At 39.4% G+C, this 16,673-nt stretch overlaps 1 protein-coding gene across 1 annotated transcript in view; it reads right to left on the bottom strand.

Annotated features, from left to right (window-relative positions):
• LOC136874974 (uncharacterized) overlaps positions 1 to 14,845 on the bottom strand; it is a 57,175-nt gene extending 42,330 nt beyond the window's left edge. Inside the window, exons 1-2 of the mRNA XM_067148686.2 lie at positions 14,604 to 14,845; positions 1,720 to 1,906 (exon numbers count right to left, since the gene is read on the bottom strand). Coding sequence (XP_067004787.2) covers positions 1,720 to 1,906; positions 14,604 to 14,723 — 307 coding nt within the window. The 5' untranslated portion in view covers positions 14,724 to 14,845. The remainder of the gene's footprint in view (positions 1 to 1,719; positions 1,907 to 14,603) is intronic.
• Between the last annotated feature and the right edge of the window lie 1,828 nt (positions 14,846 to 16,673).

The raw sequence follows: 16,673 nt of genomic DNA, 5'->3' as shown, positions 1-16,673 counted from the left end.
CATTCATTCATTCATTCATTCATTCATTCATTCATTCGTTTTTTATTTTTTCACTTATGATTTTTCCAAATTAGAGCATTGGTAGTTAGCAGGATTTATTTCAGAAAAAATCTTCTGGGGGCATATTTCGTACCTTGGGGGTGTGGTACAAAGATAGGACAAAAATGATGGACTGTACAATATTTAGTACACTCTATGTTTATAAATTGTATATTTGTTTAGTTCATTAAGTTAAATTTTGTTTACAATTCTACTCCCTTTGTCACATGGTCACAATGTGTACAACGATCCAGCATCTGTTGCAGATAAACTATTGCTCAACATTGCAGCTCATAAGGTCTGCCACCAGCCGTGATCAAGGGAGAGGGAGATGAGTGCCTAGACTTCCAAAATTCACATTGACTGTTTTCATCGAATACGCGTAGGGATTCAGTGAAATTGCACCTAGTTCGAAGTGCCCACTTGTTACTAGTATTTTTATTGAACTGGCTAATGACTAACGGAAAAAATGTAATTGCCTACAAGGAACAACTTTCCAATAATTATCATTTTTGTTATAACAATAAACTTCAAGTAAAAATATCTAAAATGTACATTTTCCTGTGAGAGGGGGTAATTTACTTACAGGGAATTGAATATCCCATCGCCCGCTGGGGACTGCCTGTAATAAACATTAATAGTTAAGCCCTGTGATCCTTCTCCCACACCACCGTATTTTTCCTGATTTCGCACCCTGATCAATAAATCTAACTCTATCCTCCTGGTCTATTATGCTCTGTATTTCATCATTCGTACTTATCCTCCAACCATTCTGGTCTTGAATTGGGCCATATATTCGTCTAATATTCTTTCTTTCAAATATTCTTAATTTATTTGCATCATCAATTAAAAGGTTCCACGCTTCTGAGCCATGTCACTACAGGTCTATCAAGGGTCTTATATATTTTGAGTTTTGTATTTTTAGATAATAGACGGGATACAAATAATGTAAGATTTGCATAATAGGCCCTGTTTCCAGCTATTATTCTACGATGGATCTCCTCACTTATTCTATTATTGCTTGTCAACATGGTTCCCAAATACTCAAAACTTCGTACGTTCTCAAAACTATACCCATTCATCGTCAAATTATCTTGACTTCTTCTGCCATCTATAACAGTCACATGCACATACTTGGATTTACTGTCATTCACCTCCAATCCCATCCCTTTTCCTTCTTTCTCCATATCAAGAAACATTTCTTTCAAGTATGTATCATTCCTGGCCATTAACACTACATCATCTTCATACGCACAAATTTGTTTAGATTTATATACAATATTTCCGGCATCCATAATTTTTTGGAGGACTTGCTAAATTGCCAGATTAAAGAAAGTAGCTGAGAGTGCATCACCTTGTCTGACTCCTGTACCGCAAACTCATTTCCAATTCTTCCATCCACCATCACCTTTGCCCTTACTTCTCACAAAGTGATTTTGAACATCCTAATCAGTTTCTGTGGTATTCCTATTGTCTCCATATATCCATATAGCTTATCCTTGTATATATTGTCAAATGCTTGTCTAGAATCCACAAATAACACATGTAGATCTATGTTATGCTTATAGCATTTTCCCACCGTTTGACGTACCGTACAACGAATATTTGATCTAGTCATGCACATTACAGTGGATATTTTGAGTTTGTTTCATCAATAAGTAACATATATTTCATACTAACCTACATCACGCCATGTCCCAGCATTCTCGGAGCTTTCTATGGTATAAGTTTCAGGCCCTGAATCATCAACTCCGAATTGAAGAGTTGTTTCATTGATTTTCGTTATGCTTGAACCAAAACACCGACTCTTGTCTTCTTCATAGTTGCCTAATCCAACTATCTTTCCCACGAACCAGTCACCATACAACTGAAAGATAAAACAGGCAAGTGTTATTCAACGAAGGCGCTTGAAGATCAGTAAATTTAAAATAGATACTAGAGAAATTGAAGAATATTTCAGTTTTGTTTTTTTGTTTTGTATTTTTTTTTTTTTTTTTTTTTGCTACTTGCTTTACGTCGCACCGACACAGATAGGTCTAATGGCCAGAATTTTTTTCATTACCTTACTTTTATTCATTCAAAATGCGTACCTCTTGAATTTCAACAAGTAACATATCGTCAGAATAGTACTAAATTGCGTTAAAGAAGATTTTTAATTACATCGTCCAATGCCGGTTACACACAGTACCGTAAATGTATAGATCGCATTAACGGGGTGGTCTAGGGAGCGGTGATAAGGGTACAGGGATCTGTAAGTCAAGTAGGGGTGACATAAAGTGTTAGTGATGAACTGTAGCAGTAATGTGAAGAAAGGAATAGAACTGAGTAATTTAATAGTCATATACTTGCCAGATATTATAACAGGAGTTGAGTCATGTCTGATAAATGATATAACGGATGCGGAAATTTTCTCACGGAACTGGTGTGTGTATCTTAGAGATAGGATAGGAATGGTGGGAGGGGGAGTATTCATTCTAGGGAAAGAAGAATTTATAAGCTACGAAAAAGTTAAAGATGACAAACATGAAATTCTATGTGTAAGGCTCACCTCTAAAGGAAATAGGCAACTTGATGTCCTTGAAGTCTACAGACTGGGAGATGGGAACGCTCAAGTTGATTCGGATTTATTTAATAAATAATCATCTATGTGGGAAACGATATGGAAATAAACGTGATTGTAGCGGGTAATCTCAATTTACGAAAAGTCAATTAGGAAGGTAACGCGAACGACACGAACTATGATCAACAAACGGCAATTAAGTTAATATGGGAAGGACAGCTGATTCCGAAAATGATGGAACCAACTGGAGGGAAGAACTTTCTGGTCGCGGTACTGTTAAAACCTGATGAGCTCCATAGATAAAGTGAATTGATAAAGGGTAATAGTGACCACTAAGCTGTTTTTGTCGTAGTTAAATATAAATGTGATAGAAAGGAAGGTCTTAGAAGTAAATAGGCATGGAGGAGTTCTTAAAAAGTAACTGGGATCGGTGACAAACGGTAAATAGAATTGTAAACATACACTGGGATGGGTTTTATCAATTGTTGAGGAATGTGAAAACTGGCTAGTGCATTTAAAGGTGGTATATTATAACAGAAAAATAAATATACTAAGAAGGAGGCGATGTTGGAAAGAAATATAGTTCGCAATGGCTGTGGAAGTATGGAGGAACTTGAAGGAACTTACTAGCAAAATGAAGCTAGCAATGAAGTCAGCTAAGAAAAACGTGATGGCAAGCATAATTGGCAATCATACAAATATTAGTGAAAATGGAAGTGTATGTACAGGTAATTATATATATTTACCCGTCGCACTACACATATGACGTACACGATTTTAGCTGTCATCCAGACTGTCACAATCAGCCTAGTGACCCCTAAAGCAGTGGTTTCAACACTAATCTCGGTCATTTTATACTGTATACTTTTAAGCCCTTCTCGGCTCCTGTCTCAATGGAGACCGAACGTGGACTTAAACGATATCAAGAGCGTCACAGTTCGTATCATAGACACATAAACAATGGATTTCGACATTAATATCGGTCGCTTTTAGTCATAATTATATTTCGTCCCCTTGTCTAAGGCTTCTAGGGGTGTCTTTACCCTACAGTATTTTTTTTCAGATAGTACGTAATACTCGTCTTTGTACATAGTTTAGCTGAGCTATATTGGAATGTACACACAAACATCCTTAATCTCGGTCATTTGGATATTTTCTTTTCTTCACTCCTTCTCACCCGCCTGCCAATTGGGGACTAACTTGGACTTAAACGACAACCGGAGTGTCACTATTCATTTCAGCGACCCCGAAAACTTTGCATGTGACCCTTTTTCGATTATTTTTATATCTCACCTTCTCCAATACCTGTCCGTAGGGGTGCTAATTTGTCATAATCCCGCGCAGTTTATCTCCTGATCGTATGTCATGTGTACCAGGTTTTGTTTGAATCGCTCTAGTAGTCCGCAAAACTATTATGTTCGCCTTTAGTTACGTGCATAAATCACCCGTCTTCTAGAGGTTCCAGGGGTGTCTTATCCTAAACAGTACTTCCTCCAGGTAGTAAGTCATACTTGCATCAATTTTCGTTGAAAGCTTCGCTGTAATATACATAGGCTACGGTACGTCCATTATTTCGGTCATTATTGACAATTTATGTTTTACCCCTTCTCCCCTATGCCAAAGGGGGATGAAATAGTATTTATAAAAAGTTCCGGAATGTCATTACTAATCTCAGCGACCCCGAAATTATGGATTCGACACTATTTTCGTTTATTTTCATTTATCACTTCCTCAGCCCCCCCCCCCCCAAGAGGCTAAATTTGGACTTATAAAATTATTTCAGTGCCCACGAACACTACCGATTCGATACTATTTTCGATTACTTTTATTTATCACTCTCCCCTCTTCCCCACCTCCAAGGGGCTGAACTTGAACGTAAAAAAGTCCGGAGTGTCAGTATTCACCTCAGTGACCCCGAGAAGTATGGATTCGACAATATTTTCGATTAATTTTTATATCTCACCCCCTCAACCCCCACCACAAAGGGGGCTGACTAGTATTTTTAAAAATCCGGAGTGTTACTATTTATCTCAGCGACCCCAAAAACTACGGATTCGACACTATTTTCGATAATGTTTATATCTCACTCCCCCCTAACCCCCACCCTATAGGGAGATGAACATCGACTTATAAAATATGCGGAGTGTAACAATTCACCTGAGCGACCCCGAGAACTATGGATTCGATACTATTTTCGAAATTTTTTTTATATCTTAAACCCCTTCACAACCCACCATAAAGGGGCCTGAATTTGGACTGAAAAAATTCCAGAGTGCTACTAATCATCCGAGCGACACGAAAAATGTGAATTCGATACTATTTTTGCTTATTTTTGTATATCTCTCCTCCATCGTCGCCCCCCCCCCCGCCCCAATAGGGCTGAACTTGGTTTATAAAATCCTGGAGTGTCACTGTTCATATCAACGACCCCGAAAAGTATGCATTCGACAATACTTTCGACAATACCCCATATCCACCCCCACCCACAGGATGCCTGGGGTATCTTACTCCCACGTGATTTGTCTCATGATACTAAAAATCCAGAGAGCCGCTATTCATCTCAGCGACCCCAAAAACTGTGGATTATTTTGTATATCACTCTCCCCTCGCCCCCACCCCAAAGAGGGCTGAACTTGGACTTTAAAATTCCCGGAGTGTCACTATTCATCTCAGAGACACCGAAAAGTATGTATTCGATACTATCAATCAATCAACCAATCAATACTGATCTGCATTTAGGGCAGTCGCCCAGGTGGCAGATTCCCTACCTGTTGTTTTCCTAGCTTTTTCCTAAATGATTTCAAAGAAATTGGAAATTGAACGTCTCCCTTGGTAAGTTATTCCAATCCCTAACTCCCCTTCCTATAAATGAATATTTGCCCCAGTTTGTCCTCATGAATTCCAACTTTCTTCATATTGTGATCTTTCCTACATTTATAAACGCCACTCAAACTTATTCGTCTACTAATGTCATTCCACGCCATCTCTCCGCTGACAGCTCGGAACATACCACTTAGTCGAGCAGCTCTTCTTCTTTCTCTCAATTCTTCCCAACCTAATCTTTGCAACATTTTGGTAACGCTACTCTTTTGTCGGAAATCACCCAGAACAAATCGAGCTGCTTTTCTTTGGATTTTTTTCCAATTCTTGAATCAGGTAATCCTGGTGAGGGTCCCATACACTGGAACCATACTCTAGTTGGGGTCTTACCAGAGACTTATATGCCCTCTCCTGTACATCCTTACTACAACCCCTAAACACCCTCATAACCATGTGCAGAGATCTGTACCCTTTATTTACAATCCCATTTATGTGATTACCCCAATGAAGGTCTTTCCTTTTATTAACACCTAGATACTTACAATGATCCCCAACAGGAACTTTCACCCCATCAACGCAGTAATTAAAACTGAGAGGACTTTTTCTATTTGTGAAACTCACAACCTGACTTTTAACCCTGTTTATCAACTTACCATTGCCTGCTGTCCATCTCACAACATTATCGAGGTCACGTTGCAGTTGCTCAGAATCTTGTAAATTATTCATTACTCTACACAGAATAACATCATCCGCAAAACGCCTTACCTCTGATTCCACTCCTTTAATCATATCATTTATATATGTAAGAAAACATAAAGGTCCGATAATACTGCCTTGAGGAATTCCCCTCTTAATTATTACAGGGTCAGATAAAGCTTCACCTACTCTAATTCTCTGAGATCTATTTTCTAGAAATATAGCAACCCATTCAGTCACTCTTTTGTCTAGTCCAATTGCACTCAATTTTGCCAGTAGTCTCCCATGATCCACCCTATCAAATGCTTTAGACAGGTCAATCGCAATACAGTCCATTTGACCTCCAGAATCCAAGATATCTGCTATATCTTGCTGGAATCCTACAAGTTGAGCTTCAGTGGAATAACCTTTCCTAAAACCGAACTGCCTTCTATGGAACCAGTTATTAATTTCACAAACATGTCTAATATAATCAGGAAGAATGCCTTCCCAAAGCTTACATACTACGCATGTCAAACTTACTGGCCTGTAATTTTCAGCTTTATGTCTATCACCCTTACCTTTATACACAGGGGCTACAATAGCAACTCACCATTCATCTGGTATAGCTCCTCCGACCAAACAATAATCAAATAAGTACCTCAGATATGGTACTATATCCCAACCCATTGTCTTTAGTATATCCCCAGAAATCTGATCAATTCCAGCCGCTTTTCTAGCTTTCAACTTTTGTATCTTATTGTAAATGTCATTGTTATCATATGTAAATTTTAATGCTTCATTGGCCTTAGTCCCCTCCTCTATCTCGACATTTTCCTTGTAACCAACAATCTTTACATACTGCTGACTGAATACTTCTGCCTTTTGAAGATCCTCACATACACACTCCCCTTTTTCATTAATTATTCCTGGAATGTCCTTCTTGGAACGTGTTTCTGCCTTAAAATACCTATACATACCCTTCCATTTTTCACTAAAATTTGTATGACTGCCAATTACGCTTGCCATCATGTTATCCTTAGCTGCCTTCTTTGCTAGATTCAATTTTCTAGTAAGTTCCTTCAATTTCTCCTTACTTCCACAGCCATTTCTAACTCTATTTCTTTCCAGTCTGCACCTCCTTCTTAGTCTCTTTATTTCTCTATTATAATAAGGTGGGTCTTTACCATTCCTTACCTCCCTTAAAGGTGCAAACCTGTTTTTGCATTCCTCAACTATTTCTTTAAACCCATCCCAGAGTCTGTTTACATTTTTTTTTACTGTTTTCCACCGATCATAGTGCGGAAGCTAACTGGAACATCTTGGGTAGTACAACCAGACGCAGTGAGGACATCTGCCCTTTAGCTCTGCTATTCCACAGCTGAATACGCATGCCCGGTGTGGTACAAATCTTGCCATACCAAAGCAGTTGATGTAGCAATCAACGAAACCTGCCGCATTATTACTGGATGTTTGAGACCTACACCTTTGAAAAAAGTGTATTGCCTTGCAGGGATAGCACCTCCCGAATTTCGCCGTGAAGTGGCAGCCAAGAAAGAAAAGAGAAAGGTGTTGACATCGGAAGCCCACCCTTTGTTTGGATATGAGCCACCACGCCAGCGGCTTAAGTCTAGGAAAAGCTTCTTGAGAGTAACCGAAACACTTGCAGGAACAGCGCAGCAAGCAAGAATTCAAGAATGGCGCGTCAGGAGTCAACATACGAGGATCAGTCAATGGATGACCCCAAAAGAGGAACTCCCTCCTGGCCATGTCACAGATTGGGTGAATTGGAGAGCACTGAACAGACTGCGCTCTGGTGTTACGCGGTGAAGGGTAAACCAGAAGAAATGGGGTTTCGAAGTGGACAGTACCTTGTGTGTATGTGGAGAAGAGCAGACCACAGCCCATTTGCTGCAATGCAGTTCATGCCAATTCAGCTGCACAACAGAAGACCTGGTTAAAGCGAAGCCAAATGCACTTGATGTTGCAAGGTTTTGGGCTCACATAGTTTAATGTGGCTCTTCGACATTGGAGTATTTATATTATGTTTTTCCTTATCTTTAATTTTAAACTTATGTATGCTTCTGACACGATATAAATAAATAAAACCGATCATAGTTACTTTTTAGAAACTGCCTCATGTCTGCTTTATCAGCCATATGGTACTGCCTAATAGTCCTACTTTTAAGACCTTCCTTTCTATCACATTTATTTTTGACTACGACAAAAACAGCTTCATGATCACTAATACCATCTATTACTTCAGTTTCCCTATAGAACTCATCTGGTTTTATCAGCACCACATCCAGGATATTTTTCCCTCTGGTTGGTTCCATCACTTTCTGAATCAGCTGTCCTTCCCATATTAACTTATTTGCCATTTGTTGGACATGCTTCCTGTCGTTCGCATTTCCTTCCCAATTGACATCTGGCAAATTCAGATCTCCCGCTACAATCACATTTCTTTCCATGTCGTTTCCCACATAGCTGACTATCCTATCAAATAATTCCGAATCCGCGTCAGTGCTACCCTTTCCCGGTCTGTACACTCCAAATATATCAAGTTGCCTATTATCTTTAGAAATGAGCCTTACACCTAGAATTTCATGTGTCTCATCTTTAACTTTTTCGTAGCTTACAAATTCTTCTTTCACCAGAATGAATACTCCCCCTCCCACCATTCCTATCCTATCTCTACGATACACACTCCAGTGCCGTGAGAAAATTTCTGCATCCATTATATCATTTCTCAGCCATGATTCAACTCCTATTACAATATCTGGTAAATATATATCTATTAAATTACTTAATTTTATTCCTTTCTTTACAATACTTCTACAGTTCAACACTAACAATTTTATGTCATCCCTACTTTATTTCCAGTTCCCTGTTCCCTTATCACCGCTCCCTAGGCCACCCTGTTTCCCTGAATGTACCTCCCTATTACCCTTCCAAACAAATTTCCTAACTTATACGTACCACTGCGGTTTAATGAAGGCCATTTGAGCGCAGATCCCTATCTCCTACCCACCCATTAGGATCTAGAAATTTCACTCCCAGTTTCCCACATACCCACTGCATTGTCTCATTTAAATCCCCAATCACCCTCCAGTCAGTATCCCTCCTACACAGTATTCCACTAACAACAATTTCTGCTTTCTTAAACTTCACCCGTGCTGCATTTACCAGATCCCACACATCTCCAACTATGTTGGTAATTATATCAGCTTTCGATGATGTTTATATCTCAGACCCCTCGCCCCACCGCCCCTAAGGATACCCGGCGTGCCTTACCACCACGTGTTTTGTCTCCTTATAATAAAAATCCGAAGTGCCGCTATTCATTTCAGCGATCCTGAAAACGGTGGATTCGACACTATTTTGGACTATTTTTATATATCACTCCTCCATCGCCCCCACCCCAAAGGGGGCTAAACTTGGACTTTAAAAATATTCAGATTGTCACTATTCATCTCAGCGACCACGATGAGTATGGATTCGACACAATTTTCTAATATTTTATATGACACCCCCTCGCCCCCACACCTCAATGGGTACATGGGGTAACAAACACTCACACGATTTGTCAAAAGAAATCCGGAGTATCACTACTCATCTCAGCGACCCCGAAAAGGATGGATTCGACTCAATTTTCGGTCGTTTTGATAAATCACTCCCCCCTCAGCCCCACTCCAAAGGGGGCAGATCTTGGACTTTAAAAAATTCCGGAGTGTCACTATTCATCGCAGTGACCGTACAAAGTATGGATTAGACACTATTTTCGAATATTTTATAATTCACCTCCTCGCCCCCCTTCCGCCCCTATGGGTACATAGGGTGCCTTACCCCCACGCGGTTTGTCAAAAGAAATCCGTAGTGTTACCATTGAACTCAGTGACCCCAAAAAGCATGAATTCGACACTATTTTCTGCTATTTTGATATATCACTCGCCCCTCGACAACCACCTAGAAAGGGGCCGAATTTGGACTTTTAAAAAATTCCGGAGTATCACTATTCATCTCAGCGAATCCTAAAATTATGGATTCGAAACTATTTTCGTATATTTTTATATGAGCCCCCTCGCCCCCCCCCGCCCCTAAGGGTACTTGGGGTGTCTTACCCCCACGCGGTTTGTCTCCTGATACTAAGTCGTAAGAGTACCAAGTTAGCTGTAAATCGCTCCAGTGGTTTAGGAGGAGATCTAATACACATACATACATACATACATACATACATACATACATACATACATACAATGACATTTATAGATATCGATTGTGAACTTTCCTAGTCTTAAAGACGCCACTCAAACTTATTCGTCTACTAAGTCATTCCACGCCATCTCTCCGCTGACAGCTCGGAACATACCACTTAGTCGAGCAGCTTGTCATCTTTCTCTCAATTCTACCCAGCCCAAACGTTGCAACATTTTTGTAACGCTGCTCTTTTGTCGGAAATCATCCAGAACAAATCGAGCTGCTTTTCTTTTGATTTTTTTTCCAGTTCTTGAATCAAGTGATCCTGGTGAAGGTCGCATACACTGAAACCATACTCTAGTTGGGGTCTTACCAGACATATGTCCTCTCCTTTACATCCTTAATACAACCCCTAAATACCCTCATAACCATGAACAGAGATATGTACCCTTCATTTACAATCATATTTTTGTGATTACCCCAATGAAGATATTTCCTTATTTTAAGACCTATGTACTTATACTGATCCCCAAAGGGAACTTTCACCCCATTAAAACTGAGAGGACTTTTCCCATTTTTGAAACCCACAACCTGACTTTTAACTCCGTTTATCATCATACCATTGCCTACTGTCCATCTCACAACATTATCGAGGTCATTTTGCAGTTGCTCACAATCTTGTAACTTATTTATTACTCTGTACAGAATAACATCATCTGCAAAAAGCCTTATCTCTGATTCCACTCCTTAACACATATCATTGATAGGCTATATATATAAGAAATCATAAGGGTCAAATAATACTGTCTTGAGGAATTCCCCTCTTAATTATTACAGGGACAGATAAAGCTTCGCCTACTCTTATTCTCTGAGTTCTATTTTCTAGAAATTTAGCCACCTATTCAGTCACTCTTTTATCAAGTCCAACTGCACACATTTTTGCCTGTAGTCCCCATGTTCTACCCTATCAAATGTCTTAGATAGGTCAATCGCGACACAGTCTATTTGATCTCCTGAATCAAGGATATCTGCTCTATCTTGCTGAAATCCTACAAGCTGAGCTTCAATGGAATAACCTTTCCTAAACACAAACTACCTTCTATCAAACCAGTTATTAATTTCGCAAATATGTCTAATATAATTGGAAAGAATGCTTTCCCAAAGCTTACATGCAATGCATGTCAAACTGACTCTTCTGTAATTTTCAGCTTTATGTCTATCACACTTTCCTTTATATACAGGCACCAAATTAATTGACACTCAGCTGAATCACACTATGCGTATGATATCAGGGACAATTAGATCTACTCCCACTTTCTGGCTACCTGTTCTATTCCATATTCCACCACCTCCGTCGAGAAAGTGCTCTACTACGAGATTATAAGAAAATAACTAACAACAGTCAATTTCCAATCCATGGTGACATGAATGATGCTCTTATTAACAGGTTAAAATCAAGACGCCCACCTGTTAGAACAGCCAGAAACCTAGCAGACTTTAATCTGCTTCAGGCCTGGAAGCAAGTATGGATATCCAGTGCTCCATCAGAATATCACTATCTACCATGGCTGGAAAACAAACCAGAGGGTTTTGATCTTCCACGGAAGACCTGGACAACTATCAACAGGATTCGGTCTGTCCATGGCAGATGTGCCGACTCCTTCCATAAATAGGGAATACTTAATTCGGCAGCGTGCAGTTGTGGTGCCCTGAAGCAAACAGTTCAGCACATTGTGGAGCAGTGTTCTCTCACTGCTCTCACCCTTGTGTGTTGACTATGTAAATAATTTGAACTTGTAAATACTTCAAACTGTAAATATTATGTATTACTATTGTATGTATATGTAATGTGATGTGTTAGCCATACGCTAAATAAATAAATTATATACAGTGGCTACTATAGCAGTTTTCCATTCGTTTGGTATAGCTCCACCATGCAAACAATAATCAAATAAGTACTTCAGATATTGCACTATATCCCAACCCACTGCCTTTAGTATATCCCCCGAAATTTATCGATTCCAGCTGCTTTTCTAGTTTTCAAATTTTGTAGCTTACTGTAACTGTCATTGTTATCATAGGTCAATTTTAATACATCTTTAGCTTTAGTCACCTCCTCCATCTGTACATTGTGCTTGTAACCAACAATCTTTACATACTGTTGACTGAGTATTTCTCCCTTTTGAAGACCCTCGCATACACACTCCCCTTGTTCATTAATGATTCCTGGAATATCCTTCTTGGAACCTTTTTCTGGCTTAAAGTACCTATACACACGCTGCCATTTTACACTAAAATTTGTATGACTGCCAGTTATGCTTGCCATCATGTTATCTTTAGCTGACTTCTTTGTTAGATTCAATTTTCTAGTAAGTTCCTTCAATATCTCCTTACTTCCGCAGCCATTTCTAACTTTATTTCTTGCCAACCTGCATCTTCTTATTAGTCTATTTGCTTCTCTGTTATAATATATTGGATCCATACCATTCCTTACCACGTTTAAAGGTACAAACCTATTTTCACATTCCTCAAAAATTACTTTAAACCCATCCCAGGGTCTGTATATATTTTTATTTATCGTTTTCCACCGATCATATTTACTTTAACTCTTTGTATCTTAAGCTGCCACTCAACGCCGTTAGATGAGATTACTGCTGCGTACCGTGTATAACAGCCTGACTGCATACCGACGTGAAATAGCAGGGGAGTTAGATAACTTTCTTCTTTAATATGCCATTCCTCTGGTATATATATTTGCTGATACTACTGGTACGTAACACACTGGTTCATCATAGTATTTCAGCTATTCGGTCACTACTCTGACGCGCTGTTTTGAAAGAGCAGTGTGCACACTTAAGGCAGAGGCTCACATAGTAGTAGTATGACCTGGTATAGAATTACAATTAGGCCTATTCCAAATTATAGCACCACAATTCACTGAATAACTCAAAATTTAACCCTGAAAAGAGCCGTTTCTCAAGAAAATATTCTTCTTCTTCACTTATATTAAATCTATATACATTTTATTCCAAAGACAGGGAAGGGTCTCCTTGTCCTCTGGTTAGGAGGAAAATTTTTCCTCCAAGTCAGGTAATTTTTCCCCCACCTGTGTATTGAATTGAAATTTTCCGACTTATCGGGTACTCCTAGGAAACAGATTAGGAAACGGGCATAGTTTTTTGCCCTGTTACTGTCCACTATTCGAGCCTCTTCCCAACTCCCCCCCCCCCTTCCCCGCCGATAAAATGCGAATAGTATTCATGGATTACAGCTGCCTGCGACTTGGTCATTGCAGCTCTGGAACTTTGGACTGTTGGATCGGAAGTATAGTACAGTTCGTTAAAAGTGAGAAAATGTGTGGTATTTCCTTTGATCGAGTATTTCATATCAAATCATTGCTTTTATTCGCGCCATTCCTACTGACGTCATTGTAATGACCTATGTTCATTTCAGTGGGGAAAACCATTAAGAGATTCTTTCTGAGGATGTAAAACGACAGGTGGAGAGTGAGTGTGTGCCATTATAATGAAAACTGCTCAATCTGATTGTGACAGATGGTTGGCAAGTGGGCCTACCGTTACAATGAAACTACCCTAACCCAGTATTCATACGAGAAGATACGTTTGGTGACTCTCCCGTCTCGTTTCTAGGGTAACGTTAAGAGCTATGCAAGTTTAATACAATCTTGCTCACAATGTGTACACTACCGAACCTAGAATTCTGTATACAATATAGAATTCCGTCTTGAAGCACGGGTACATCAGCTAGAGTTCTCATATAACTGCATATCATTGCCATCTTGTGACCATCGAGCTCGATAGGTTCAGTCCCTTATGTGCGGCCAGTATCCAGTATTCGGGAGATAGTGGGTTCGAACCCCACTGTCGGCAGTCCTGAAAATATTTATCCGTGGTTTCCCATTTTCACACCAGGAAAATGCTGGGTCTGTACCTTAATTAAGGCCACGGCCACTTCCTTCCCATTCCTAGCCCTTTCCTGACCCCGTCGTCGCCATAAGACCTATCTGTGTCGGTGCGACGTAAAGCAACTTGCAAAAAAAGAATTGCTTCTTGTGATCTAGTCTTATTATGTTCTCTTATATTATTGATTTATGTTGAAACATGCAAATTAACAGATAGTTAACAGATATTTGTGATAACTAAATAAAGTGTTTTTCAATGCACTGTCAAATGGGTGTCTTTCTTTACTACACAGGACACTTGATGGTTTAAACATTCGATGGGGGCAGTGTGAACGTCTCGGCTGGTGGTACTACGTGATCAAATAATTAAATCAAAGTACTGTACCTTACCTTATTTATATCGAGATCACTTAGTGCTCGGATCGTTGGGCATGCTGAAATTCCTACGCTGGCAGCGCCAATGCAGAGCAGACCAAACAGGAACAACTGAACGTAGCCGTACGAAGCCATGGTTAACGACTGATACCAATTGCCAATATTTCTCGTCTTGCAATAGGCCTTGATTTTGATACAGAGGGTACTTAGTAGGTCACAAGATTAAATGAAGGACACTGTTCCTCTAATACACAATTTCAGAATGATAAGTGACGTGTTAGGCGGCTGACAGCCAAGAAAGTGCATCGCGTGAATGTACGATTCACCCCTTAATCTGCAGTACAAAGTTCCAGCTATCTGTAACCTTAACCTCTTCAAAATTAAGATTGTGCTTTTAACTCTTCGACGTATAACTGTCTTGTTTGAGAAAGGGCCAGTAAACGGTATTATTTGAAAAGGGTGACAGACAAGGAATTAACAAGGCCTTTTTAAAAATATTTTATTAGAAAAATGATAGCACTATGCACAAAAAACAACAGATGTTTCAACGTATGGACCAAGCATTTCGAAACATTTCTACCATTCTCACACCGAGTTGAAAGCGTCTCTTCCATAGAACTCAGTTCCTCGGGAGCAAAGCCTGCGCATTTCTTCATCTGAACGGAAAAGTTCTAGAAATTTCTTCAGAGGTACACAGGGATTAAAGCCAGACAGAGTAAGTTCCGGACTGTATGTCGACTGGGTGACGTGAACGCTACTGATCCACGAAATATCACTGTAATATTTGTCACATATGAAAGGTAATCATTGATTTACTCAAATAAAGTCTAAAATCCCAGGTAGATTAAGAAATTATGGAAATATTTAATTTTACAGAATACATACTTTACTGCCTTACAGCTATATACAATTTTTTCTGCGTCGCAGGGCTTCCGTGTTTTGTTTGTGTGTAACACAACACTTTCGTGTGTCATGTCTTTGCTCACGGTAATGCTTTGGTGTCGTGTCACTTCATCTGTCAATTGTCTAATAGTGCTGTTCCTTTAATAAAGTAATATATCTATTGGTCCAGGGATCATGCTATTTTCCGGTTGCTTCGGCACGAGATTTAGGTCTTGCAATTTCCTTATTACATGGTGATTTTCGTCGTCAAAAAAAGCGATAACATTCTTAATGTTGTTCACCTCCATTTTGCTTTTTGAACTGTCCGCGCTAGACAAATGCACAAAGATAATAAGAATTCACAGACATGGCACTTCCATTCATCGGTGCCAGCCCTGGACCTCATGAAACAAACAAAAGACGGCGCGAGCAGCGATATGCAACATGATGGACTCCTGTTTACAGCTCGTAAATACGTATTCATATTTCTTGCTAGTAACGACGGTATTTCTTAATCTACCTGGGATTTGAGACTTTATTTGAGTAAATCAATGATAACCTTTCACATTGTGACAAATATTACAGTGATATTTCGTGGATCAGTAGCGTTCACGTCACCTGTCGACTGATTCGACATCACCCAGCCATACTTTTCAACTTTTGCCAGAACAGAATTCGTAACAAAGGGACACTTGTCCTGGGTGGTCAGTACTTCAGTTCGAATTGAGAAACTGGTCGTACAAATGTTGTTATACTTTCAAGGAATGGAGTTATATAAAAAAAACGTACATGCCATATGGAAGAAACGTCTCCACATATATATATTGAAAAATAGGTAAAGCTGCGGCCTTGTTCGTGCATATATCATTTTGCTTTTTCAACTCATTAAATGTTTCGTTAAAAGGACCTCCCGTTACTTTTCGATTCCCATTCATCTTCATAAGTTAATTTATGAATTTTAAAAAGAAACAGTCTGACCTCTTAGAATGTTAATAACTGAGGTCTTTGAATGTTATGAATTATTTTTTTTAATGTCGCATCGATACAGATAAGTCCCGTGGCGATGAGAGGATTGGAAAGGGATAGGAGGTGGAAGGTTGCGGCCGTGGTCTTCATTAACGTACATCCCCATTTTTTTCCTGGTATGAAAATGACGAACCACGAAATACCATCTTCAGAGCAGCCGAACCCACTATCTCCCGA

This window comes from Anabrus simplex, chromosome 5 (genome assembly GCF_040414725.1).
Source record: "Anabrus simplex isolate iqAnaSimp1 chromosome 5, ASM4041472v1, whole genome shotgun sequence".
Taxonomy (NCBI): Eukaryota; Metazoa; Arthropoda; class Insecta; order Orthoptera; family Tettigoniidae; genus Anabrus; species Anabrus simplex.
Note: the sequence above shows the minus strand (reverse complement) of the source record. Positions and strands in the feature narration are given on the sequence as shown.